Source organism: Canis aureus, chromosome 16 (assembly GCF_053574225.1).
Source record: "Canis aureus isolate CA01 chromosome 16, VMU_Caureus_v.1.0, whole genome shotgun sequence".
In the NCBI taxonomy this organism is placed as follows: domain Eukaryota; kingdom Metazoa; phylum Chordata; class Mammalia; order Carnivora; family Canidae; genus Canis; species Canis aureus.
The window spans coordinates 62725409-62746189 of NC_135626.1; the positions used below are offsets into that span (position 1 = coordinate 62725409).

The window sequence follows — 20781 nt, forward strand, 5'->3', positions numbered from 1 at the left end:
GCACACAAACCAGGCCAGTTGGCCAGGCTCTGCGGACCCAGCCCTGCCCTCAGCAGGAGGGGCTGCAGGGGGACGGGCCGGGTGGTGCCTGGCACCTTTCCCGAGCCCTCCGAGCCCTCCGAGGTGCCCGGGGATGTGAGCCCTGCACGGGGAGGCATCTCGGGCCCTCTGGGGCCCCCACATGGGGTTCCTAGGAGCCCGTGGGACCCGGGACACGTCCTGCGTTGCTCACCTCTCGGGGAGGGACTCGCTGCTTCACCGCCCACCCGCTGGGCCAGGGAACATCAGACGGCATCCTAGGGTCTGAATGGCAGCCTGCTCCTGAGGGACCCCGGGGTGCCCCCCGCTCGCCACTGAGGCCGCGTGCCAAGCTTTGCCCCCGTAGCTCCGTTCTTGACCTCTGAGCTGAGTTCCCCATGGTGGTTCCCCCCTTAGCCTCCCCGGCCCCTGATGCTTCCAGTGGGCTCCAGGCTCCCCCACGCACCTGCAGCCGCCCCCCAGCGCTGAGAGCGAGCCCAGGCCCCACCGCTCCACCCCACCCACGGGCCGCCTCGGCGTCCAGGCAGGCCAGTCTCAGGCCATGAGCCAACACCCCAGGCCCTCGGAGGACGGGGGGGGGATGGGGGGGGATGGGGGGCGGGGGGCAGGCCCGACCTGTGGTGCTGACCCTGCCCCTTCTGCAGCACCGTTCCCCTTGGGATGCTCACCAGCTCACAGGAATGTTTGCTTCTGTCGTAAACGGAGTGTGCAGAACGGTTACTGAGCAGGATGGAACGGAGCTCTCTGCTTCAGGGCTTGTCAGGACCCCGCTGTGACCCCCTGCGAGGGGGTGCTCGTGCCCCTGCCCCCCGGCCTGTGGCTCCCGGCTCGGCTGTGACAGGCCCTCCCACGCTGGCCTTGGGACTGGGCCTGGCCTCGCTCCCCTCCCAGGACTGCTGTGCGGGGCCCTGCACGAGTGCCTCCCTGTCCCCGTCCCTGTGGCCGCCGCTCCCTGGGGAAACCCCTGGATTGCTGCTCCCTCTTCACAGCCAAGGCCGCCCAGAAGGATGGGAGGCTGCGCCCAGGGGCCGGTCGCTCTTGGGACAGTCGTGGGGCCCCCAAGAGAAACTCCTACAGAGCCCGTTCTCCGTGGAGAGAAAGTTGAGGGCATTAGCTCAACGCACGCGTCTTGCAGTGAGACTGCGTCCTGCCCGCCACAGCCCCGCTGGCTCCCCGGCTGCCCCGGCTCTGGGTGCCACCTCCTGCCCTCCCTGCGGGGCCGGGTCGGAAGGACCAGCACGAAGGGCCTCCTTCAGGTGGCTGGGGGCCCTGCGGCCGGCCCGGACGCCGTGTGTCCATCCCTTCTGGGGCAGCGTGTGTGTCCCAGGTGGCTGGCGTCCCTGTGTTGGGCAGGGCCAGGCCCCCAGAGGGACAGAGAAGGGCTGGCCTGGCATGACTCAGAGGCTCCAGGGAGGGTCTCGGGCCGGGGGCCAGCTCGCCCTGCAGATCTCAGGCACCGAGGAGGCCCGGCCAGTGCGGAGCCACACCGCCTGCAGCCTCCAGCAGGACGGGGCTGCCCAGTCACCCGGGTGCCTGCTGGTTGATGCAGGCCAGGGTGGCATCTGGCCCCGGCTGTCCTGGGGTGGAGCCCATGCCGCCAGGGCCTCTGTCCAGCGTGTGCGTCTGCGACGTCCCCATCCTCCCAGAGCCGCTTTGTTGCCCTGCCTTGGAGCTCCCGCGCCGAGTGCTGCTGGGGGGACCACAGGCCCCCTCCTCCATCCTCCGTCCTCCCCTCTCCCAGCCCATCAGCAATTCAATTTGTGCCGCACCAGAGGGATGGTGTTAGTCGAGTCAGAGTTAATATGATGTATTGATGGGTTCCCACCGGCGGGCTGCACACCAGGCTCTGCGGGGCGTCGCTCCGGGGCCGCCCGCCGCGTCCCACCTCCCTGGGGTCTGGGCGGCTGTGGGCCTGGGCCTCAGAGGTGCCTCTGCAGCCAGTTCCCTTGCTTCCCCAGCTCCAGGGTACCCCAGATTTTCGGGGAGTCTGGCATCCACCTTTCTACCCATGAGCCACTTGGATCACCATGGAAACAGCAATGTTCTCTATGGGCAACATCGTTTCTATGGAACCCAAAAAGGCAAGTGCTGGCTTGGGGCTGCGCTGGGGTCTGGGGCGCAGGGGCATCCTGGAGGGTGGGGTTGGGCGGGGCGGGGTGCTTCGGGGGCGCTGCGTCATGGCAGCCAGCCTGGGCAGGCCTCCCCGCGGGTCTCAGGTCACAGCAGGGTAGGGACTGGGGGAGACTGAGCCTGCTTCTCAGGCTCTAGGAGGACGGAAACTCCCAGCACGTGGCCAAGAGGCAGGTTATGTGCTGGGGCCAGGTGAGCACGCCGAAGACACAACCACGCTGCTTGGACCTCTCCGGCGGCAGCGGAAGCACCTCCAGTAACCGCAGCCCCGAGAGGTGGCACCCAGCTCCCCCAGTGCCTAGCCTTGCCCCGCACACCTGACTGCTGTCCCCGACTGCCTGGGCAGCTCCGAGGGAAGATGCCGCCGGGCAGGGGTCGGGGAGGCCCCCACTGCACCTCGGGGCTTCAGGTCAGACAGGGCTGCAGGCGGCGTGGGGGCAGCGATGTGTCCCGGCAGACAGGGCCTCCAGGAGGTGTCCTCGGAGAAGGGTGCTGAGGTCATTTGCTCTAGAGAAGCAGGGATGAAGATGTATGCACGTGCGTGCTCTCTCGTGCACACTCTCTCGTGCAGAGGCCCAGCCTCCGGGGCGTGGAGCCCATCCAGGAGCCCAGGGGGTGCAGCCGCCTGGAGATGGGACAGGCGCGGGGAGTTCCTGGAGGCCTTAGTACCCGTCCCCGCTTCTCACCGAACTTTCCTGGGTGGAGCGACATCTCATTTGGGTTTTAGAAAGGTCTCTCTGGGGTGGCTCCTGGGAGACGGGCAGGGAGGCTGTTGGGAGGGGGACTGAATTGGGACACGGGGTCCCATGGAGAGTGTGGAGGGGACACGAGGGTCGAGAGGTCCCAGATGACCTGCACCCGAGGCCAGGCTGTGGGAGGGGACACACCATCCAGACACACCTGGTGGGGGTCAGGGCCGGGGGGCACGGAGCTGCCCTGGGTGAGGAGGGTCGTGAGGGCAGACGCAGCTCAGGGGAGCCCCAAGGAGCCCTGAGGCAGAGACTCTCTGGGGGCAGAGGGGGAGCCCACAAAGCACCCGCGGGGCTTGGGCCGTGGACAGGACACTAGGCAGGGCTTCGGGAGGTAGTGGTCAGATCAGAGGGGTCTCCAGGAAGGAGGGGGACCCCAGCGAGGCGGTTTTGGGGGTGAGCCGACGACCAGCACGTCCTCCAGCCCTCTCTCCCAACCAGCCTGCCCCCCTGCTGTGTCTTGCACCCCTGGGCCTGGTCGGGCAGCCGAGAGCCCTGGCCTTGACCCAGCCCAGGACCGGCGCCCGGGCCGCTGCCGACAGGACTGCGCCTGCGGCTGAGAAGCCCCCCGCCCCCCTGCTGCCCAGCGGACAGCCGCCCCCAGGCCACAGGCTGAGCCCCCCCAAACGCCCGCGCATGCAGCCGCTCTGACAGCGTTTGTCAGGGGTGAGAACCCAACCGGGTGAAGCAGCAACGGAGCCCGCCTGCAGCCGGGGGGCTGGGGGTCACTGGCGGCCTTGTAGTTCCGTGTTGCGGTGGGGTCCCATCCAAGAACATTTGGGTTTCGGAAACCCAGCTAATTAGGGTTCACCCAGGATCCCCTCTTCCCCCTTGTTTTAATTAGCAGGAAATTGATGAGGAACTTACGCGGCTGAGGACGGTTTTACAAGTTCCAAATGTTCCTTTGTTCCCCGCCGCGTGCCCCTCTGGGCTCCAGGCCCTCACGCAGCCCGTCTGCCACCCCAGCTGGGCGTCGGGGGGTGGCCCCCAGGGCCCCAGACACGGGAACCCCGCCCTAGCTTTGGGAGCAGTGGGCGTCCCGGGGCCGTCCGGGGAAGGGCTTGCCCCAGGCTGGGCCCATCTGGGGAAGCTGGGGGTACACCCACCACCCACCCGCTGGGAGGGGCCCAGAGCTTCAGGGACGTGGGGAGCCGATGGGCTCGGCATAGGGGCTGCCCGCTGGGGCCGCTTCCTCTTGCTTCTCTGTGCCGCCGTCGCTGGAGCCCCAGCCCGAGGGCCCCATTACCACGCAGGGCAGCTGGGGGCCTCCGTGGGGCCTCCACACCCACCCATCCTCAGGCGTGGCTCACTGTCTCCTGAGGTTGTCTCAGCACTTCCCGGGGCCTGGTCAGGTGCGGCCCTCAGCGCCTGGCCCCCATCACCGGGCTCTCCCGCAGCGCCCCGGGTATCACGGTGTCTGGCCGCACATCGTGGGCGCCACCGCCCGCTTTGCCAGCCAGCATCCTGCCCCGCGTGGCGGGGGGCCGGGGTGGGGGAGAGGACTCACTGCCCCAGACCTCCAGCTCCCGTGCTGGTCAGTGCACGCGGCCACCTGTCCCGCCTGCCCTCCCCCAACCACCGAGGCGCAGGGCGGGGGCTCCCCTGGGAGCTGCACACAGTCAGAACTTTCCGGGGGGGGGGGCGATGACTTAATGTCTACTGGGCGCGGAGCTTCCGTTGGAACGATGCTAGAGTTCTGGGGACGGGTGGTGTTGGGGTTGCACGGTGGGATGTGCGCCAGGCCACATGCTGACGGTGCACGTGACGTCGCGGGTAAACCTCCCGGAGCGGGTAACCTCGGGGCCCCGGTGGCTGGCCACGTGGACGGGCTCCTGGGCGCGTGTCACGGGGGAGGCGGACCTCTCCGGCCGCCCCGGCCCGCCAGTGACCTCGGTTCTCTCGCACGCAGATAACTTCTACCTGCCCCCGCAGCCCACCCTCCTGCCTGCCAACCACAACTTCCCCAGCGTGGCCCGGGCCGCCCCCGGCCACCCCATCGGCTCCTGCAGCCGGGACCGAGGCGAGGCCGGCCCCCTGCAGAAGGGCGCCAAGGACTTCGACCGCTTCCTCCTGGGCAGAGAGAAGGCCGGCAAGGCGGCGGACGGCAAGGAGAGGCCGGCGGCCGAGGACGAGGGCGGCAAGGAGCGGCACAAGCCCGTGCTGCCCATGCCGGCCGACGGCCACTGCAGGGAGGGCGGCGCCGCACCCCGGGGAGCCTGCGAGGGCCGCCCCAAGCACCTGGCCTCCTGCCTCCTCAACACGAAGGTGCTCAACGGCGAGATGGGCAAGGCGGCGCTGGCCAGCTGCGCGGGCGGCGTGCTGGTGCGGCCCGGCGTGGGCGGCGCGGCCCCGGGGCGCTGCTCCAAGGAGGCGGCGGGGCCCTCGGAGCCCGGGCCGGCCTTCAGCGAGTGCCTGGAGCGGCGGCAGATGCTGCACCACGCCGTGGCCTACACGGTGCCGTCCGGCCTGCCCGCCGGGCCGCCCCCGCCCCTCAGCACAGCCGCCGCCAGCTCCTTCCCCTGCTTGCAGCTGCACGCGGGCCCGGACGGGTTGTGCCCGCTGCAGGACAAAGTCCCCCGGGACCTGAAGGCCAGCGGGCCCACCTTCGTGCCTTCCGTGGGACACCTGGCCGACAAGAGCCGCCCCTTCCAGGCCGCCGAGGCGTGTGCCGTGGCGGGTGAGGGCACGGACCGGCACCTGGATGCGGCCCTGGCCCCCGAGCACACCGTGCCCTACGGGGTCTCCTATGCCCACCTGAAGGCCGAGGGCAAGGGCGAGCGGCGGCCTGGGGGCTTCGAGGCCACCCTCAACCCCCGGCTGAAGGGCCTGGAGTATCTCAACAGCTCGGGCCCCGAGACCTCCTTCTCCGGGCTCCCCAAAGGCGGTCTGGACAAAAGCGGCTACTTCGAGCTGCCCGGCCACTCGCAGGACTGTGCCCGGCCGAGTCACCAGGACCCGCTGGGTGGGAAGGTCACCCAGGCCTGCTGCACTTTAGATAAAACCGCCAGCAAGGAGACACCCTCGGGTCCCCCTGGGGCGCAGAAGGTGGCCCGGATCCGGCATCAGCAGCACTTGGCGACCCCCGAGGTGGAGCCCGGGGGCGGCGGGTCTGAAGCCAAGCGCAAGTCCCTGGAGCTGGCGTCTCTGGGCTACGGCGGGCCCCACCTGCCCCCGTGGAGCATCCAGTCGGGCCAGGGCACCGCTATGGCCATTGGCGAGGAGCGCAAGGGTGGCGCCTACCTGGACCCCTTCAGCGGCAGCCTGCAGCAGGCCGCCCTCCTGCCGCAGGACCTGCCCGCGCCCCCTGATGAGGTCTCAGCCATGAAGAACCTGCTCAAGTACAGCAACCAGGCCCTGGTCGTTGGGCAGAAGGCGCCCTTCGTGGGCCTGGGCAGCCTCAAGGCCAGCTGTGCCCAGCAGGATATGAAGTTCCCAGCGTCCAAGGGCCCAGCCCAGGTCCCCAGTGAGGCAGAGAGGCCCGACTGCGCCCGAAGCCGGGAGCATGACACCCCGCACAGTGACGCGGAAGTGAGGCAGCCACCCGTGGGCATCGCGGTGGCCTTGTCCCGGCAGAAGGACCCGGTGAGCCGGCCGGAGACGGCCTATGGCACCAACGCCGGACGCCAGGGCCGTGCAGCCCCTGCCTTCAAAGGTAGGCCTCTCTGCAGGGAAGGGGTGGGGAGTGCAGCCTGCCCACCCTCGGGTGCCCGTCTGGCGTTTGCCGGGACCAGGCTCTCCCCACGTGCGCGGTCCTGACCTGCCCGCCCCCTATCCCTTGAAGCCACGGATCCCCCACACCTGTCTTCGGCAGGACCCCCACGGCCCACAGGGCAGGAGACCCTCCCTCGGGCCATCAGCCCCCTTGGCTCAGAGCAAGGCCCCTGCTCGCCATCCCCGCGGGCTCCCGGTTATCCCAACCCCCATCCCTTCATCCCCTACCATGTAGCAGGCGGTCCGCCCCGTGCCACCCACACGCTGGACCTGGAGGCCGAGGAGGAGAGGGCACGTCTGTCTGAGGAGCGCCTAGGGCTCACCGGCCGGGATCTGCTGCTGCAGTAAGAAGAGGGAGCTCCGGCCATCGGGGCTTGGCCGTGTGGGATGAAGTGGCCGGGACATCAGGCTTTGTGGACTCACCTGGGCGGGACTGTGCCCCCCGACCCCTGGGGGTTGCTGGGGTTTGTGCTGGTGTCGGGGTCAGGGGTGCTCTGCGGACTTTGCCTCTGCTGTCAGGGCCGCTGCTGGGCGGGCATCCCCACCACAGAGGCCTGCCTGACCCCGGGGCATCCCCGAGACCCTGCAGGCCCCTCTCCTTCCAGGGCTGGTGTGGACAGGCCAGGGTCGGGGAGGTGGGTGGGCGGCCGGGCGGCTGAGCTGAGCCCCCTCCACCCCCGTGATGCACAGAGACAACAAAGACCGCCTGGAGTTTGCCCGGATCCACCCCCCGGGCAGCTGCCCTGGAGACCTGGCCCCTCATCTCATGATCGCCAGCAGCTCCTCCCTGCAAAGCAGCCAGCTGGGCGGGGACCCGGCCTCCCACGCGCACCCTGCCCACCCTCCCTGGCTGCCCCGCACCCGCAGCCCCTCCTTGTGGATGGGGGGACATTCCTACGGTCAGTGCTCCGTGCGCAGGGGGGCTGCCAGTTGGCATGGGGCAGGGCACCCTCCCTGGCTGACCCCCCTCAGCCTGGCGCGGGGGGCCCAGGAGCACGGGTCCGCACACTGCCTTACTGCTGTGCCTCATGTCCCCAGGCCTTGGGCACCCCGCCCTGCACCAGAACCTGCCCCCAGGCTTCACCACCTCCGTCCCCGGCTCCATGCCCTCGGTCTTCCCCCTGTCCCAGGACAGCCCTGCACAGCTGGTCATCCTGCCCTCAGAGCCCACACCCCATACCACCCCCCACGCGCTTGGTAAGAGCCTCCTGTGGCTGGGGTGTCAGAAGTGGGTCTGAGGGAGGGATCGGGGCAGCGAGGCCGGCCCTGGGGTCAGGGCTGGGGTCCCCGTCCTCGCTGGGGTCCTCACTGGGTCTGACGGCTCCTCTGGCCTTGTCCGCAGCTGACGTCATGGACCAGGCCTCGCTGTGGCCGCCCATGTATGGGAGCCGGGGCCCCGCCTCCCACGTGCAGCACCCAGGCCAGCTCCCCGTGTACTCCCGGTCCCAGCTCCTGCGGCAGCAAGAGCTCTATGCCCTGCAGCAGAAGCAGCAACAGCAACAGCAGCAGCAACGGGCAGGCCCCGTCCAGGTACCCCCCAGGCCGCAGCCAGCTGGGATCCGGGGCATGCTCCCCATGCCCCGCTGCAGCCTGGCCTGGCCCAGGAGCCCCCCCACCGTGGGATGCCCTGAGCAGGGGCCGGCCGGCTGAGCCTCTCCCTCACCCTGACAGCGGAAGCCCGAGGATCACCACCCGGAACTGGAGGAGCCCGTCCAGGAGAAGACCCTGAAGTCCACCCACAAGCCAGTTGCCTTAACCCCCACAGCCAAGGGCACCCCCTCACCCGCCACCGTAGGCCCTGCCAAGCTGTCCCCTTGCTGCCACTCACCGACCCCGAGGCCCCCCCCCGGCTGCCCCCCGACGCCACCACGTCCCAGCGCCCCGTGCACTTTATCCGTCTGCCCCTCTGGCAGCCCCGGGCCCGGCTCCAGGCTGCCCGGCTCCGAGGACAAGAGCGGGGAGGGCCGGCGGGCCGGAGCCGACCTCAGTCCATTGGAACCAGGTGAGAGTGGGCAGCGCGGGGCTGCCCACGTCCTTGCTGTCCGTCCCCATCCACAGTCCTGGCCAGGCCGTGGGGGAAGCCCTCAGGGTCCCCGCCACCTGCTCCCCAGGTCCCGGCTCTGCCTCCGCCGCCCACGCCCCCACGGCCGACGGGCCCCCTGCCAGAGGCTGCAGGTTCACGCGGCAAAGCCGTGTGGTGCATATGAAACCACCCCAGTTCCACTGGAAGGGAACTGGTAGCAGAGATGGCATTTAGGGGGTGGGGGTGTTTTTGTTTTTGGTGGAGTGGTCTGCTGGGTTTCTTTCTTGATTATTTTTAAATTGCAGTTTACAGGGTGCATGCTCCTTCTGGTTCAGGGAGAGCCCCCGATGCCTTATCTGAACCCCACCTCCGGTTAGCCATGCCACACTATGCCACAGACGGCCCCTGAACACCCTGGGGCCCCCGCCGGCCAGGGAGAGTAGCCCAGGCTGGGCTGGGGGCCGAGGTCCTGGGTCCGGGGAACCCCTTCCCCTGCGCTGGGGCGCTCCCCTCTGCTGCTCCTATGTCACCTGTTCCAAAAGTGAGGGCAGAGGGCTGGCTGGGGACCCCGGGTGTGAGCCAGGGATCTGAGGCCCCTGTCTCCCCATCCAGAACAGGGCCACCTGTGCCCCCAGCTGCCCCCTCCTGACACACCTGCTCTTTCACAGACCTGCCTGCTGGATACACCTGCCCTGCCATGACCAGCTCGGGCTTCTCCATGTCCCCCGACGTGCACTCTTCTGACCTCTTGGACCCCAAAACTATGCAAACTGCAGCCCCTAGGGTCCAGCCTGAGCCAGTGAGGACGTTCCCTCCCGGGGAGCTGCCCCCCCAAAGCCCCAAGAGCCCGCAGGAGCCAGGGTTGCCCTCCGGGGCCCAGGAGGCCACCCAGGACCTTGCCGCCACCCCCCACCCTGCCGAGCGGGGACCCCTGGGGAAGGCAGCAGACCCCAGCCCGCTGGAGGGGCTTCGAGAACTGCCATGTGGGGCCCTCCTCGAGGGAGGGGCCCCCGAGGCCATTGGCCAGGCTCGTTCTACTCAGGGAGGGGCTGCAGAGGAGAGGGCTACGGCGGAGGGGGGTGGGGAGGTGGGGCCAGGGCCCTCGTCGGGGGCGGGCCCCCAGGCCCTGCAGCCGCAGAGGAGCCCAGGCGGCCTGGAGGAGGCCAGGCCAGGCAAGCAGCAGCCCCCCAGGGAAGGAGAGCCGGAGGAGGGGGCCGAGTATCGGGAGGACAAGCTGGAGGAGGCCGAGGCTGGGGGCTCAGCTTCCAAGACCAGCCACCTGCCCAGGGTGCTCCTGGGCCTGGATGCCCTGGTGGCAGCCACCATCGACCTGGGGGACCTGCCAGGCACCAGCCCGCTGGACCCAGCCTGTGCCACTGCCCCGGGGCTCCCGCGCACCGCCCCTCCGCCCTGCAGCTCAGGGATTCACGGGATTGCCCTGCTCAGTGAGCTGGCTGACCTGGAGATCCAGCAGCAGAGGAGGGAGCCGGCCTTGCCAGGTGAGCCCCACGCAGCCCTCCGTGAACCCCCTGGGGCCCCGGAGGCACGCGGGGGTCTGTCCATGGGCTTGGGCTGTTATCCACGCAGCCCCATCTGTGGCCCTGTTGGTGGGGGCAGGGCCCTTGGCTGCTGGGGGTGGCCTCTAGTAGGGCGTAGCTGCCGTGGTCGCCACGTCCACACTGCCCTGTGGGGGACTCAGGGCCAGTGGCCTGGCCATCTTCCTCTCACGTACAATGATGCCCAGGCCTTCGGGGGACGAGGTGGCTAACGGGGAGGAAGGTTTACGCCCCCGTCAGGGTGTGCAGGGCTGCCTCCGCTCCTGCCCCCCCGCCCCCCGGGCCCAGGGGAGGTGGCCTGAGGCCGATCAGCACTCCCCGGGCCTTGGACCCCCTCGTCGCCCGCAGCTTCACCGGGGCCGGGGGCCGGGTGCTGGTCATTGCCGCCTGGGGACCTGCAGGCCGAGAGGCTCCTGTGCTCCCAGCATCCGGAAAAGCCCCGGGGCGCAGGCACAGGGCTGGTGCCACCCCACGGGGGACCCTCCCCCTGCCCGAGCAGTAACCCCAGAGGGCCTCGAGGAGACTCCTTCCTGGGGGGATCGCCCCTGCCAGGCATTGTGCTCACTGATATTTATAGAAAGAACCCAAGGAAGTTCTCTGGGCTTGCCCACTTGTTTCCCTGATGCATAAAGCTCTCTGCTGCCCGTCACCGGCGCCTTTTGTGCTGTTTGGACATCAAGCAAATGTTATCGAAAAGTTACTTTCCCCAGAGGCTTCTGTGTCACTCTCCTCCCGTCCCCCTGGACGGGCCCACCGCCGGGCCGAGGGGAGTTTGCTGGGGAGCACGTCCATGCGGGCTCCCAGCTGGACCCCTAGGAGGGGCTCACAGAGGGCTGGGGGCTGTAGGTGAGGCAGGGGCGCCCGGGACAGGGCCTGTGCCGCCCGGAGCCACCACGTGAGCGTGGCTGGCACAGTGTGCCGAGCGGATGCCGGGCGCCGTGTGTGTGGCCACCCAGTCTGTGCATGTGAATGCCTGCTGGACCGGCGCCCGTCCATTGAATGAACGCTCACGTGGAGACCACGTGTGTCCCCGTGTGGGTGTGCAGCTGCGGCCGGGCCAGGCGCCCCAGTCACCCGGGTGCATGGACCAAGGGAGATACCAAGGCCAGGTCTCCACCCCACCTGCCCTCCTGGGGCCCCCAGACCCCCGCCTTCCCCTCCCCTCCTGGGACCCCACCTCCCCTCTCCTTCTGGGGCCCCCAGACTCCACCCTCCCCTCCTGGAGCCCCCAGACCCCACCCTCCTCTCCCCTCCTGGAGCCCCCAGACCCCACCTCCCCTGTCCCAGTTAATTGGCCAGTCTGCACATTCTCTGGGATTCAGACCTGTTCCCTATAAGGTCAGGGAACATGGTCCCTGAAATGAATTAGGAGATTAGCTGTGTTCTCGGATGAGCAGAAGATTCACAGGGGGAATCTGTCTCCTCCTGCCCCCTCCTCCCCAGAGGGGACCCCCTGAACTCCCCCTAGGCCGGGCATGGTGTTTGGTGAATGGCAGTGGGGATTGGCAGCTGGGCTGCGGTGGAGCAGGTGCTCAAACCCAAAGCCACTGGCTCATGGGCACCATCAGCAGCCTGGGTGCTCAGACCCCCTCAGGCCCCACCCCGCAGGCCTCGGCTGCAGGACCCCACCTGCCCCGCCCCAGGCCTCCATACCAGATGCAGGGACTGGGGGCCCCAGACTGAACCCTGGGGCAGCAAAGGCGCTGGTGGTCAGACCCTGTGTCTGTCCAGCCTGGATGGTGAGGCCTGCGCGCAGGGGCCCAGCCCTGAGGCACCCCAGAACAGTCCACCCTTGGGGGAGCCACTGAGCCTCCCGTCCACCCTGAAATTTTGGGAAGTCCAGGCCCTGTCCCTCCCAGAGTGCGGCTGCCCTTTTTCCTGAGTCAGCCTGGAACCAGCTGATGGGCTGAGCCAAGATCCCACCCTGCGCCCGGGCCCACCCCCCCCCCCGGACTGCTCTGCTGACCCCCACGCCCCTCCCCCGCCGGCTGACCTCCCTCTGCCCTGCCAGCTCCCACCTGCCCTGCAGGACTGTGGCGGGAAGTCTGGGGCTCCATCCTCACCTGCAAGCAGGTAGCCCCGGTCCAGGCCTTTCGAGGGACGGAGCTGGTGTCCCCCCACCTCGGCATTGGGGTGGGGCTGTGAGAGCTGTCTCTCTGCACAGCCCCCAGGATGAGACAGCCATGCAGTGTGTTGTTGGAAGCCAAGAAGAGCCCCCCCGCCCATCTCCCCATGTGCACCCCCGCAGGCTCACCCGTGGGACCCCTTGGCAGGCCTCGCCTGAGGAATGGGGGTGTGGGGGGCTCTTGGCCACCACGGTGAGCCCAACGGATAGGACACCGCATGGAACGTCTAGCTGAACTAGGGCTTTGGGATGCCCCGCCCTGGTGCGAGGGGCAGGAGGAAGCCCCTCGGCCTCCGTGTCCCCCGCACGTCCGGGTGCCTCCGACACAGCAGCCATGTGGCCCGAGGCCCCCACGGCCGTAGCTGGGAACCGGGGTCCGGAGGTTTGTGCTGCCAGCACCGACCTTGCCGCCTGGCCCCGTTGATGCGGCTCGCTGTCCCTGCGGCCGGGCCGGACAGGTGCCCCTGGGCACTTAGCGGTGTCTCCCCACGGGGCGCTCTCCTGCTGTTCGGCACCCGCGTGGCTCCTGGATTCCCACTCTCCCTGGTTGGCTGTCATCGCCCTCCTTGCTGTTTGATGATGGGGTCCTCGGATCCATCCCCCTCCGCCCACATGTGTGCTGTGGCCCAGTCACCCTCTGACCCTTCCTGGCCCACCGCGCGCCTCCGCTGTCCCTGGGACCAGTCATCTCTCCGCGGGGCCCGATTCCTTCCCGGGGGGGCAGCGGGCGAAGCCGCGGTCAGGGTGCTAGGTGTGCGCCTTGCACCAGGGAGCCAGGGAGCCCAGCTCTGCTCAGAGTCACCGCTGCCCACCGCCCCAGGCCTCCCGTCTGACCCCACGGGGCTCCCCCCCGGCTGGCTCCCCCCCGCTGGCTGGCTCCCCGTCCCGTCCTGGGGCAGTGCCTTGCCAGCTGCTGCCCTGTCCTGAGTCCGGGCCCCGGGCCTCTCCCTGGATGGACGCTGCCCTCCACTGGCTCGGCTCCGACCCTGCACCATCTGTCTCCCCGCAGTGTCCTCGGTCTGGGCGGTGGAAGCACGTGGGCGCTTTGTGTGCATCTCAAGCCGCCTGCCTTTAGTCAACGGTGTGGGCGCCTCCCCTAGGTCTGTGCATCCCGGCTGGCCTGGCCCCCGGGAGCCAAGGGGGACATTGGCCCACCGTCCCGGGGCAGAGGTGGGGTGCTGGGTGCCTGCTCAGGTGGGCGTCTCGCTCTTCCCGGCCACCCCACCTGGTCCTTGGTCCTCAAGTTCTTGGGAGCAGGGCAGCCTGGAGGCCACGTTGAGATGCGGGCTGACATCGGGAGCCTCTTTGAGGGGCGGTATGTGCCCACCCCTGCACACACGCTGACCCTCGTTTCCCCTGCAGAGGAAGAGGACGTGCTGGCGTTCGACCTGCAGCGCCTGGCCACGCTGGCCTCGGCCTGGTCCCTGGTAGAGGCTGCCGGCCTGGACAGCCCCTCCGCCGCCGCCCCGCCACCGGCCGCTGCCGCCTGCAGGGCTCCCGCGCTCACGCCTCGCATGCAGATTCTGCAACGCAAGGACACCTGGACGCCGAAGACCAAGCCCGTGAGTGGGGGGCCCTGGTCGCGCCCAGTGCTGTAACCCATGGGGACCCCCAGCACCCGGATGGCCGCCCCGTCACGGGCCCGTAGCTGGGCTCACGGCCGCTGCCACCCCGCCCCCAGGTCTGCCCCCTGAAGGCCGCCATCGACCGGCTGGACACACAGGAGGTGGAGATGCGCGTGCGGCTGGCGGAACTGCAGCGGCGCTACAAGGAGAAGCAGCGCGAGCTGGCGCGCCTGCAGCGCAGGCATGACCACGAGTACGGCCCGCCAGGCGCGGGGTGGGGCGCGCTGCCGCGGGGCGGGAGCCACCGTGGGTGCCAGGCCGGGCGGGAGGCTGCGGTCTGGGACGGCCCCAGGGGCAGCAGGAGGGCCGAGAGGGTGTCCGGCCAGGCCGAGCAACTGCCCCCAGTATGAGGGCCAACTCCCCAGGCGGCCTTGGCAGGGCCCGTCGGGAGGGAGGGTGGGCGCAGCCCCTGAGCGCTGCCCCGCACCCGCAGGAGAGACGAGAGCTCCCGCAGCCCCGCGCGCCGAGGGCCCGGCCGGCCGAGGAAGCGCAAGTACTCCAGCCTGCTGCCCGCCCTGCGTCCCGGCGGCCAGCTCCCCCGGGGCGATGGCAAGAAAGTCAAGTGAGTCCCGGGTGCGTGGGCCGCCGGGGGCAGCCTCGGGCCGGGGGCCGTGTGGTGGGGCTGGGGTGGGTCCAGGGTGCCCTTGAGGCCCCTCGCTGTGCCCCCTTCACCGCCCCCTCCGAAGACCCAGCACCCCCTCCCAGAACCCCGGCCGCCGTGAGTGTCCGTGCAGACATCCCACGCGGCGGCTTGGTTGCCGCCAGGTGCCACGGGGGCCCTGGAGCAGGGCCACCCCAGGTCGCACCCGGCCGTGGCCTTGCCCGCCCGCCCCCTCGGAGAAGCCTCTTTCTCCGCACTGCATCACGCCGTTGGTCACGCTGGGGCGCTGCTCACGCGGCCGGCGCCGTGTTATTATCCATTACCCGCCCGGCGCACTCGTTGGCACGCTCCCGGGCCGGGCATAATTGTCCTTCTCGGCTACAAATTGCCTCTCCCGACAGACCTATTTGCATAAATCCAACGAGCTCCCGCAAACGCGATTGGCGCGCGCGTGTGCGCACTGCATCAATCCTGATGATTTGGTAATAATAGTTAAATCGGCACTAAATGGTTTCTTCAATTAAGACAGAGGCAAAAAATTAATCTCAGGGCTTTATGTCACAAAACATTAGCAAATGCAGAGAAGGTTATAGGGAGGGGGAGTCCACACCGCCTATGGGTGGGGGCCTGGCGAGGCCGAATGGTTGAGGGTCTCCCCTTGAGCTGTCCCTGCCCCCTGCCCAGGTGCCACCCAGCAGGGGACCCTCAGGCTTTCCTATTGAGAACCCGCTGCCATCGGGGCCGCTGGCCAAGATGGAGCCCACTGAGGCCAGGGTCTGGCCAGCAGCCCTGACAAGGAGTCCTGGCGAGGCCGCCCCACGCTTTGCCCAAGTGCACGTGGCACTGAGCCCCTAGTCCTGCTGCTCGCCTCCCAGCCACTTTCTCCACTGACCCAGAAGCCAGGTCGTCCCCAAGGGGGGAACAGCCTCAGGACCCGGAAGGACACAGATTTCAGCCCCTCCCTCCCTAAGGATTGGGGCTCCCACCTAAATCTTGGGCTTCTCCCCCTCCTTCCTGCCACGGGGCTGGGCTCTGCAGGACTGGCCAGCCGTAGGGACCAGGCAGGAGGTGGAAGGTCATGGGTAGGGGGACATCACGTACAGCCAGTGTCCCACCTGGCCTCACCTCTCTGGGCCCCCCAGAGTCAGGGCCCTCAGCCCCCATCTGTGACCCATTTTCATGAAGGCCACGCAAGTAACCCAGCCCCACAGGCAACCAAGCTCCCCCCCCACCGTGGGACAAGGGGACACTGAGACTTGGTGTCAGTGAGGGGATTTGGGCGGTGGTGTGCAGGGTTCCCTCCCTTCAGACCTGGAATTAATTTGGGGGAGGCTGGGGAGCAGAGCCTAGACGTGAGCTTCTGCAGCCACCATGCCAACCCCACCCCCGGCCTCTTCCTAGCAGCGGCAGAGGTAGAGGGAGGAGACCCCATTCTCAAGAGCCTCTCTAGCCCCCTCTGTGTACCTACCGCTGCAGCAGCTGGCCTTGGCACCCCCGAGGGCCGGGCCAGGCCAGGGACCTGCATGGCCCCCCAGCCTTGCAGAGAGCCACGGTGGTTCCCATCCCCATTTTCTGGGTATGAAGACTGAGGCCACGGCTTGGCCACCTAGTGGTCCAGCTGGCCACAGGGCCCTGGCTGCTGAGCCTTGGGCTGCCTCCCCACTCCCAGTCAGCAAGCAGAGGCCCTGGCTGGGGAGCAGGTGCGGGGTGGGGGGTTCTCAGCACTGGCTTGGCCCCCAGGCCGCCCAGAAGCCGTGTGGTGCTCTGAGGAGCCCGGCCCAGGGCCACAGCTTTGTCCAGGAAGGAAGCAGAGCCCCCGCAGGGACCATCGTGAGCACAAGGCCAGGGTGCCAGGGTGTGCCTGCACCTGCCCCGTGCCCACCTGTGCCCCCGTGTCCCCAGGGCGGTGAGGTCCAGCCTGAGCCTGCTATGTGCTGAGCTGCGTGGAGGTGACGAGCCCACGAAGAAGCGGAGCCGACTGGAGCCCGGCGTCTATGTGGGCCTACAGCCAGCCTCTGCGGTGAGCACTGCGGCAGCCTCGCGCCCTCGGCTCGGGGCTCGGGGTCTCGGGTGTCAGGCACCCCTGCCCTGCTCCTGCCCTGCCCTGTCGGCCACCCCTGCCCTGCGCCAGCACCCAGCTGGGGTCCCCTGCTCAGATGAGCAGCCCGAGGCCAGGTGCACCCCTGGTGTAGTGGGCAGCCTCCCTCACGCCGCCAGCATCATGTTCCTCCGAGAGTCGGGGGCGCCTCCGGCCCCCCCAACTCCAAGGTCCTGGGAGGGACGTGTTGTCACGCTGCCCATCCCCCTGAGAACAGACACCTGGGCCCTTGGTGTCCCGAGCCCTAGCAGGGGGGTGGGCAGTCTGGGGGTGCTGTGGCATGGGGGGTGGGCCAGGCACCCCCCGGGCCCCCTCGGAGGGCAGGCTGGAGGCCACGGGGCTGTGCCTTGGGGTGGGGGTCCTGTGCAGCGGCTGCCCGTCTGTCCACAGGAAAAGGTTCGGTGCAAGAAGAACGGCGGCCAGGGGAAGCTGGCATCTGCCGTGGCCCACAAGGTGGCCCAGCTGAAGCCGAAGATCAAGAGCAAGGGGCTGCCTGCTGGCCTCAGTCCCTTCAGGCGGAAGGAGGCCGCCTCCGGGGGACGCATCCGGAAGAAGCTGTCGCGAGCCAAGAGTCCCAAGGTGCCCGGGGCAGCCCGGCATGCACAGCCTGGCGACGGCGGCGGCAGCAGGGACTCCCCCAAGTTCCCAGCCCAGTCAGCAGTGGCCACGGCACAGGACGCAGGCAAGTCACGGGTCTGAGCCCACAGCCAGGGCCTCTGGGCCACGGTCCCTCGGGGTCAGGGGCAGAGGGCCGACGGGCCGCGACGGCCATCAGAGCCGGGTCGGGGCTCCCGGAGCGTGCCAGGCCCCGGGGAAGGAGACCCCTCCCGAGCTGAGCCCAGTGGCACTCTGCGGGGCCGGGGAAGGAGGGGGGCCCTGCACATATCCCGGAAACGGGGCTAAATATAGCCCTTCTGCCCGCCGTAGGCCGCCGTCCTGCTGTGTCCGGCCGGGCTGACCCGGAGGGGTTATCTGGCCCCCAGCTAACCCACATGTCCAGAAACAGGCACCTGGGAAAATAGATGCTTCCTCCCCTCCAGGCCTTGCCCACCCCACCAAGTCCTGGCCTGAGAAAGAACAAAGGGAGGGGAAGAGGAAGCAGGAAGCAGGAGGGCAGTAAGGGGAAGGGGCAGCCCTGGGGAGGGGGGATCCCCAGGCCTGCAGGGCAGGCGCCCCGCCGCCCAGGGCGTAAGAAAGGAAACAGGCAGGGGGAGGAAGGTCAGCCAGGGGCCCCTCCCCTCCCCATCCTGGAGCAAACACCCTCACCCGGATGCCTGGCCCGGGTGCCTGCCCCGTAAAGCGGCCCCAAGGGCAACAGTGACGGGCCCCCCTCACGGCCCCCCAACATAGCCACGTGCGCACGGACGATCAGCTCCCCCGACCCTACCCCAACACGGTGCTGCTCCAACGCCGAGTCATCTGGACCCTCTGCCTCCCCCAGGCAGTGGCTATGACAGTGAGAACTGCGAGGGGTTCTTGGGGACAGAGGCACCCCCCAAGGAGCCCGGGCTGGCGCTGCATGCAGGGGCCAGCGTGGCCATGCTGGGGCCCTCACCCTCTTCCGTGGTCAAGATGGAAGCCAACCAGAAGGCCAAGAAGAAGAAGGAGAGACAGGGCTTGCTAGGTAACCAGGAGGCCAGGGCGGGCCAGGGTCAGCCTGGTGGGGGGAGCCCAGCATCTGGGGCCCCTGTGACAGCCGCCCTCCCCCCGCAGGGGCCTGCCGCCTGTCTAGCCCAGAGAGTGAGGTCAAGGTCAAGAGGCGCACGGTGAAGGCCAAGGTGGGCACCAAGCTGGAGCGGGCCCCAGGGCGCAGGCCCCCAGGCGCACCAGGCAAAAAGAAAGCCAAGGGCAAGGCCAAAGGCAGCCTGCGGGCAGAGCCGGGGGCCGCCCCCAGCAGGGACGCCCTCTTCAGCCCTGCCCGGGCCTTCACCTGCCGCGAGGAGGGCAGCAAGTTGGCCAGCGAGCGCCTCAAGAGAGCCACACGCAAGAGCACAATCCTCCAGCCGGGCCTGAGGGTGAGAGGCAGTGGGCCCCGTGGGGACCCGGCGGGTGAAGCCCAGGTACTCACCCCACCCTCTTTCCCAGCTCACTGAGGCCTGCCCCTGGGTCAGTGCATAGTGCACCCCTGAGCTCACACCCGGGGTCGGGGTGCATCACAGCCCTGAGCTCACACCCGGGGTCAGCCTGCATCACACCCCTGAGCTCACGCCCGGAGTCGGGGTGCATCCAGCCCTGAGCTCACACCCGGGTCAGCCTGCATCACATCCCTGAGCACTCCCGGGGTCAGCCTGTATCACATCCCTAAGCTCACGCCCGGAGTCGGGGTGCATCACAGCCCTGAGCTCACACCCGGGGTCGGGGTGCATCACACCCCTGAGCTCACGCCCGGAGTCAGGGTGCATCCAGCCCTGAGCTCATGCCCAGGGTCAGCCTGCGTCACAGCCCTGAGCTCACACCCGGGTCAGCCTGCATCACATCCCTGAGCACTCCCGGGGTCAGCCTGTATCACACCCCTAAGCTCACGCCCGGAGTCGGGGTGCATCACAGCCCTGAGCTCACACCCGGGGTCAGCCTGCATCACAGCCCTGATCACACCCTGGCTGCAGCCACCCTGACCTGACTTCCTTCCCACCCATACCAACAGCGGAAGAACGGGGCCCTGTCCATCGCCCTGTCGCCGCGCAACGCCAAGGCCATCCTGGGAAAAGGCAGGAAGGTGGGCAAGGTGAAAAACAAGGCCGTCGGCAAGCAGGTAGCGTCCCCACCGCCCGGGTGCCCAGGCAGGGTGCAGACCTTCCCCACCCCCACCCCACCCCACTCCAGAGGGAGTTGACCTCTCTGGCCCCCCAGGGCAAGGGCCGGGCAGTGAGTCGGCTGCTGGAGAGCTTTGCTGTGGAGGACGACTTTGCATTTGACGACAATGGCAGCTTTGAGGAGGAGGAGGAGGAGGAAGAGGAGGAGGAGGAGGCGGAGGAGGAGCCGGCCGCGGCCAGCGGTCCTCTGAGCGCCGAGCAGAGCGCTGCCCTGGGTGAGTGGCCCTGGGCGAAGGGCCGGGAGGCTGCAGCAGGGGGGTGGGGACGGGGCGGACGCTGACACCGACGGGGCGGCCCTGTCCCCCCAGCACGCTCGTGCACCATCCACAAGGAGGACCTGCAGGACGGGCTACCCGTGCTCATTCCCAAGGAGGACAGTCTGCTGTACGCGGGCAGCGTCAGGACCCTGCAGCCCCCCGACATGTGAGGCCCGGGTGTGGGCAGGGCGGGCAGCGGGCCCTGCTGGGTGGACAACCGTGCACACGCAGGCCCCTCATGCCCCCCCCCCCCCTTGCCCTCAGCTACAGCATCGTCATCGAGGGCGAGAGAGGCAACCGGCAGAGGATCTACTCGCTGGAGCAGCTGCTGCAGGAGGCGGTGAGGGGATGGGCCCAGTCGGCCCGCCGCCCCGGGGAGGTGGGCCTGGCTGCCCCCGGCCCCTCCTGGGCACCCCTCAGCCCCGCCTGCACTCACAGTCCACCTCCCACCCCTGCAGGTTCTGGATGTCCGGCCGCAGTCCAGCCGCTACCTTCCGCCAGGCACGAGGGTCTGCGCCTACTGGAGCCAGAAGTCCCGTTGTCTGTATCCGGGCAACGTGGTCCGAGGTGAGCCATGCTCAGGTTCCCCATCAAGGCCTCCCGCACGCCCCCAGGCAGAGCGGCAGATGGAGGGCCTCCCAGTAGCCCTGCTTCCCAGGCCACAGGGGACCGGCGAGGGCGTGCATGAGACTGGGAAGGGGCCACAGCCCCCATCCTGGGCGGCACGAACTCGTAATTGTGGGCACCAGCTCCCCGGGGGTGAATCCTCCTGACCCCCCAGATCCCCGGGGGGGATTACAGGCAGGCGTGGGGGTAGGAGGTGGGGGGTGACAGGCCCTGCGTCCCTGTGTGTGGGCCTCAGGTGGGGGTGATGGGTGGCGGAGGGGAGGCCGTCCGTGTCCTGGCAGCCGTGGCAGCTCCCAGGTCGAGTGTGATCAGGAGGCAGAACTGGGCGCCAGGAGCCCGTCCTGTCATCCCCCCGCCCCGGACGCCCGGCCACCGGGGAGAGCGGTGTGCACCCCGACAGGGGGCCCGGTGCTCAGGGGGGCCTCAT

At 69.0% G+C, this 20781-nt stretch overlaps 1 protein-coding gene across 2 annotated transcripts in view; it reads left to right on the forward strand.

Annotated features, from left to right (window-relative positions):
• Positions 1 to 20781, forward strand: part of BAHCC1 (BAH domain and coiled-coil containing 1) — a 55536-nt gene that overhangs the window by 29285 nt on the left and 5470 nt on the right. Inside the window, exons 3-22 of one of the 2 annotated variants that reach the window (XM_077854582.1) lie at positions 1998 to 2120; positions 4828 to 6570; positions 6865 to 6973; positions 7320 to 7528; positions 7668 to 7826; positions 7972 to 8159; positions 8301 to 8631; positions 9321 to 10151; positions 13696 to 13895; positions 14015 to 14151; positions 14392 to 14520; positions 16462 to 16579; positions 17048 to 17343; positions 18103 to 18281; positions 18371 to 18672; positions 19302 to 19409; positions 19508 to 19685; positions 19779 to 19893; positions 19992 to 20067; positions 20186 to 20294. In XM_077854582.1, coding sequence (XP_077710708.1) covers positions 1998 to 2120; positions 4828 to 6570; positions 6865 to 6973; positions 7320 to 7528; positions 7668 to 7826; positions 7972 to 8159; positions 8301 to 8631; positions 9321 to 10151; positions 13696 to 13895; positions 14015 to 14151; positions 14392 to 14520; positions 16462 to 16579; positions 17048 to 17343; positions 18103 to 18281; positions 18371 to 18672; positions 19302 to 19409; positions 19508 to 19685; positions 19779 to 19893; positions 19992 to 20067; positions 20186 to 20294 — 5640 coding nt within the window. The remainder of the gene's footprint in view (positions 1 to 1997; positions 2121 to 4827; positions 6571 to 6864; positions 6974 to 7319; positions 7529 to 7667; positions 7827 to 7971; positions 8160 to 8300; positions 8632 to 9320; positions 10152 to 13695; positions 13896 to 14014; positions 14152 to 14391; positions 14521 to 16461; positions 16580 to 17047; positions 17344 to 18102; positions 18282 to 18370; positions 18673 to 19301; positions 19410 to 19507; positions 19686 to 19778; positions 19894 to 19991; positions 20068 to 20185; positions 20295 to 20781) is intronic. The other variant, XM_077854583.1, reaches the window with a different exon arrangement.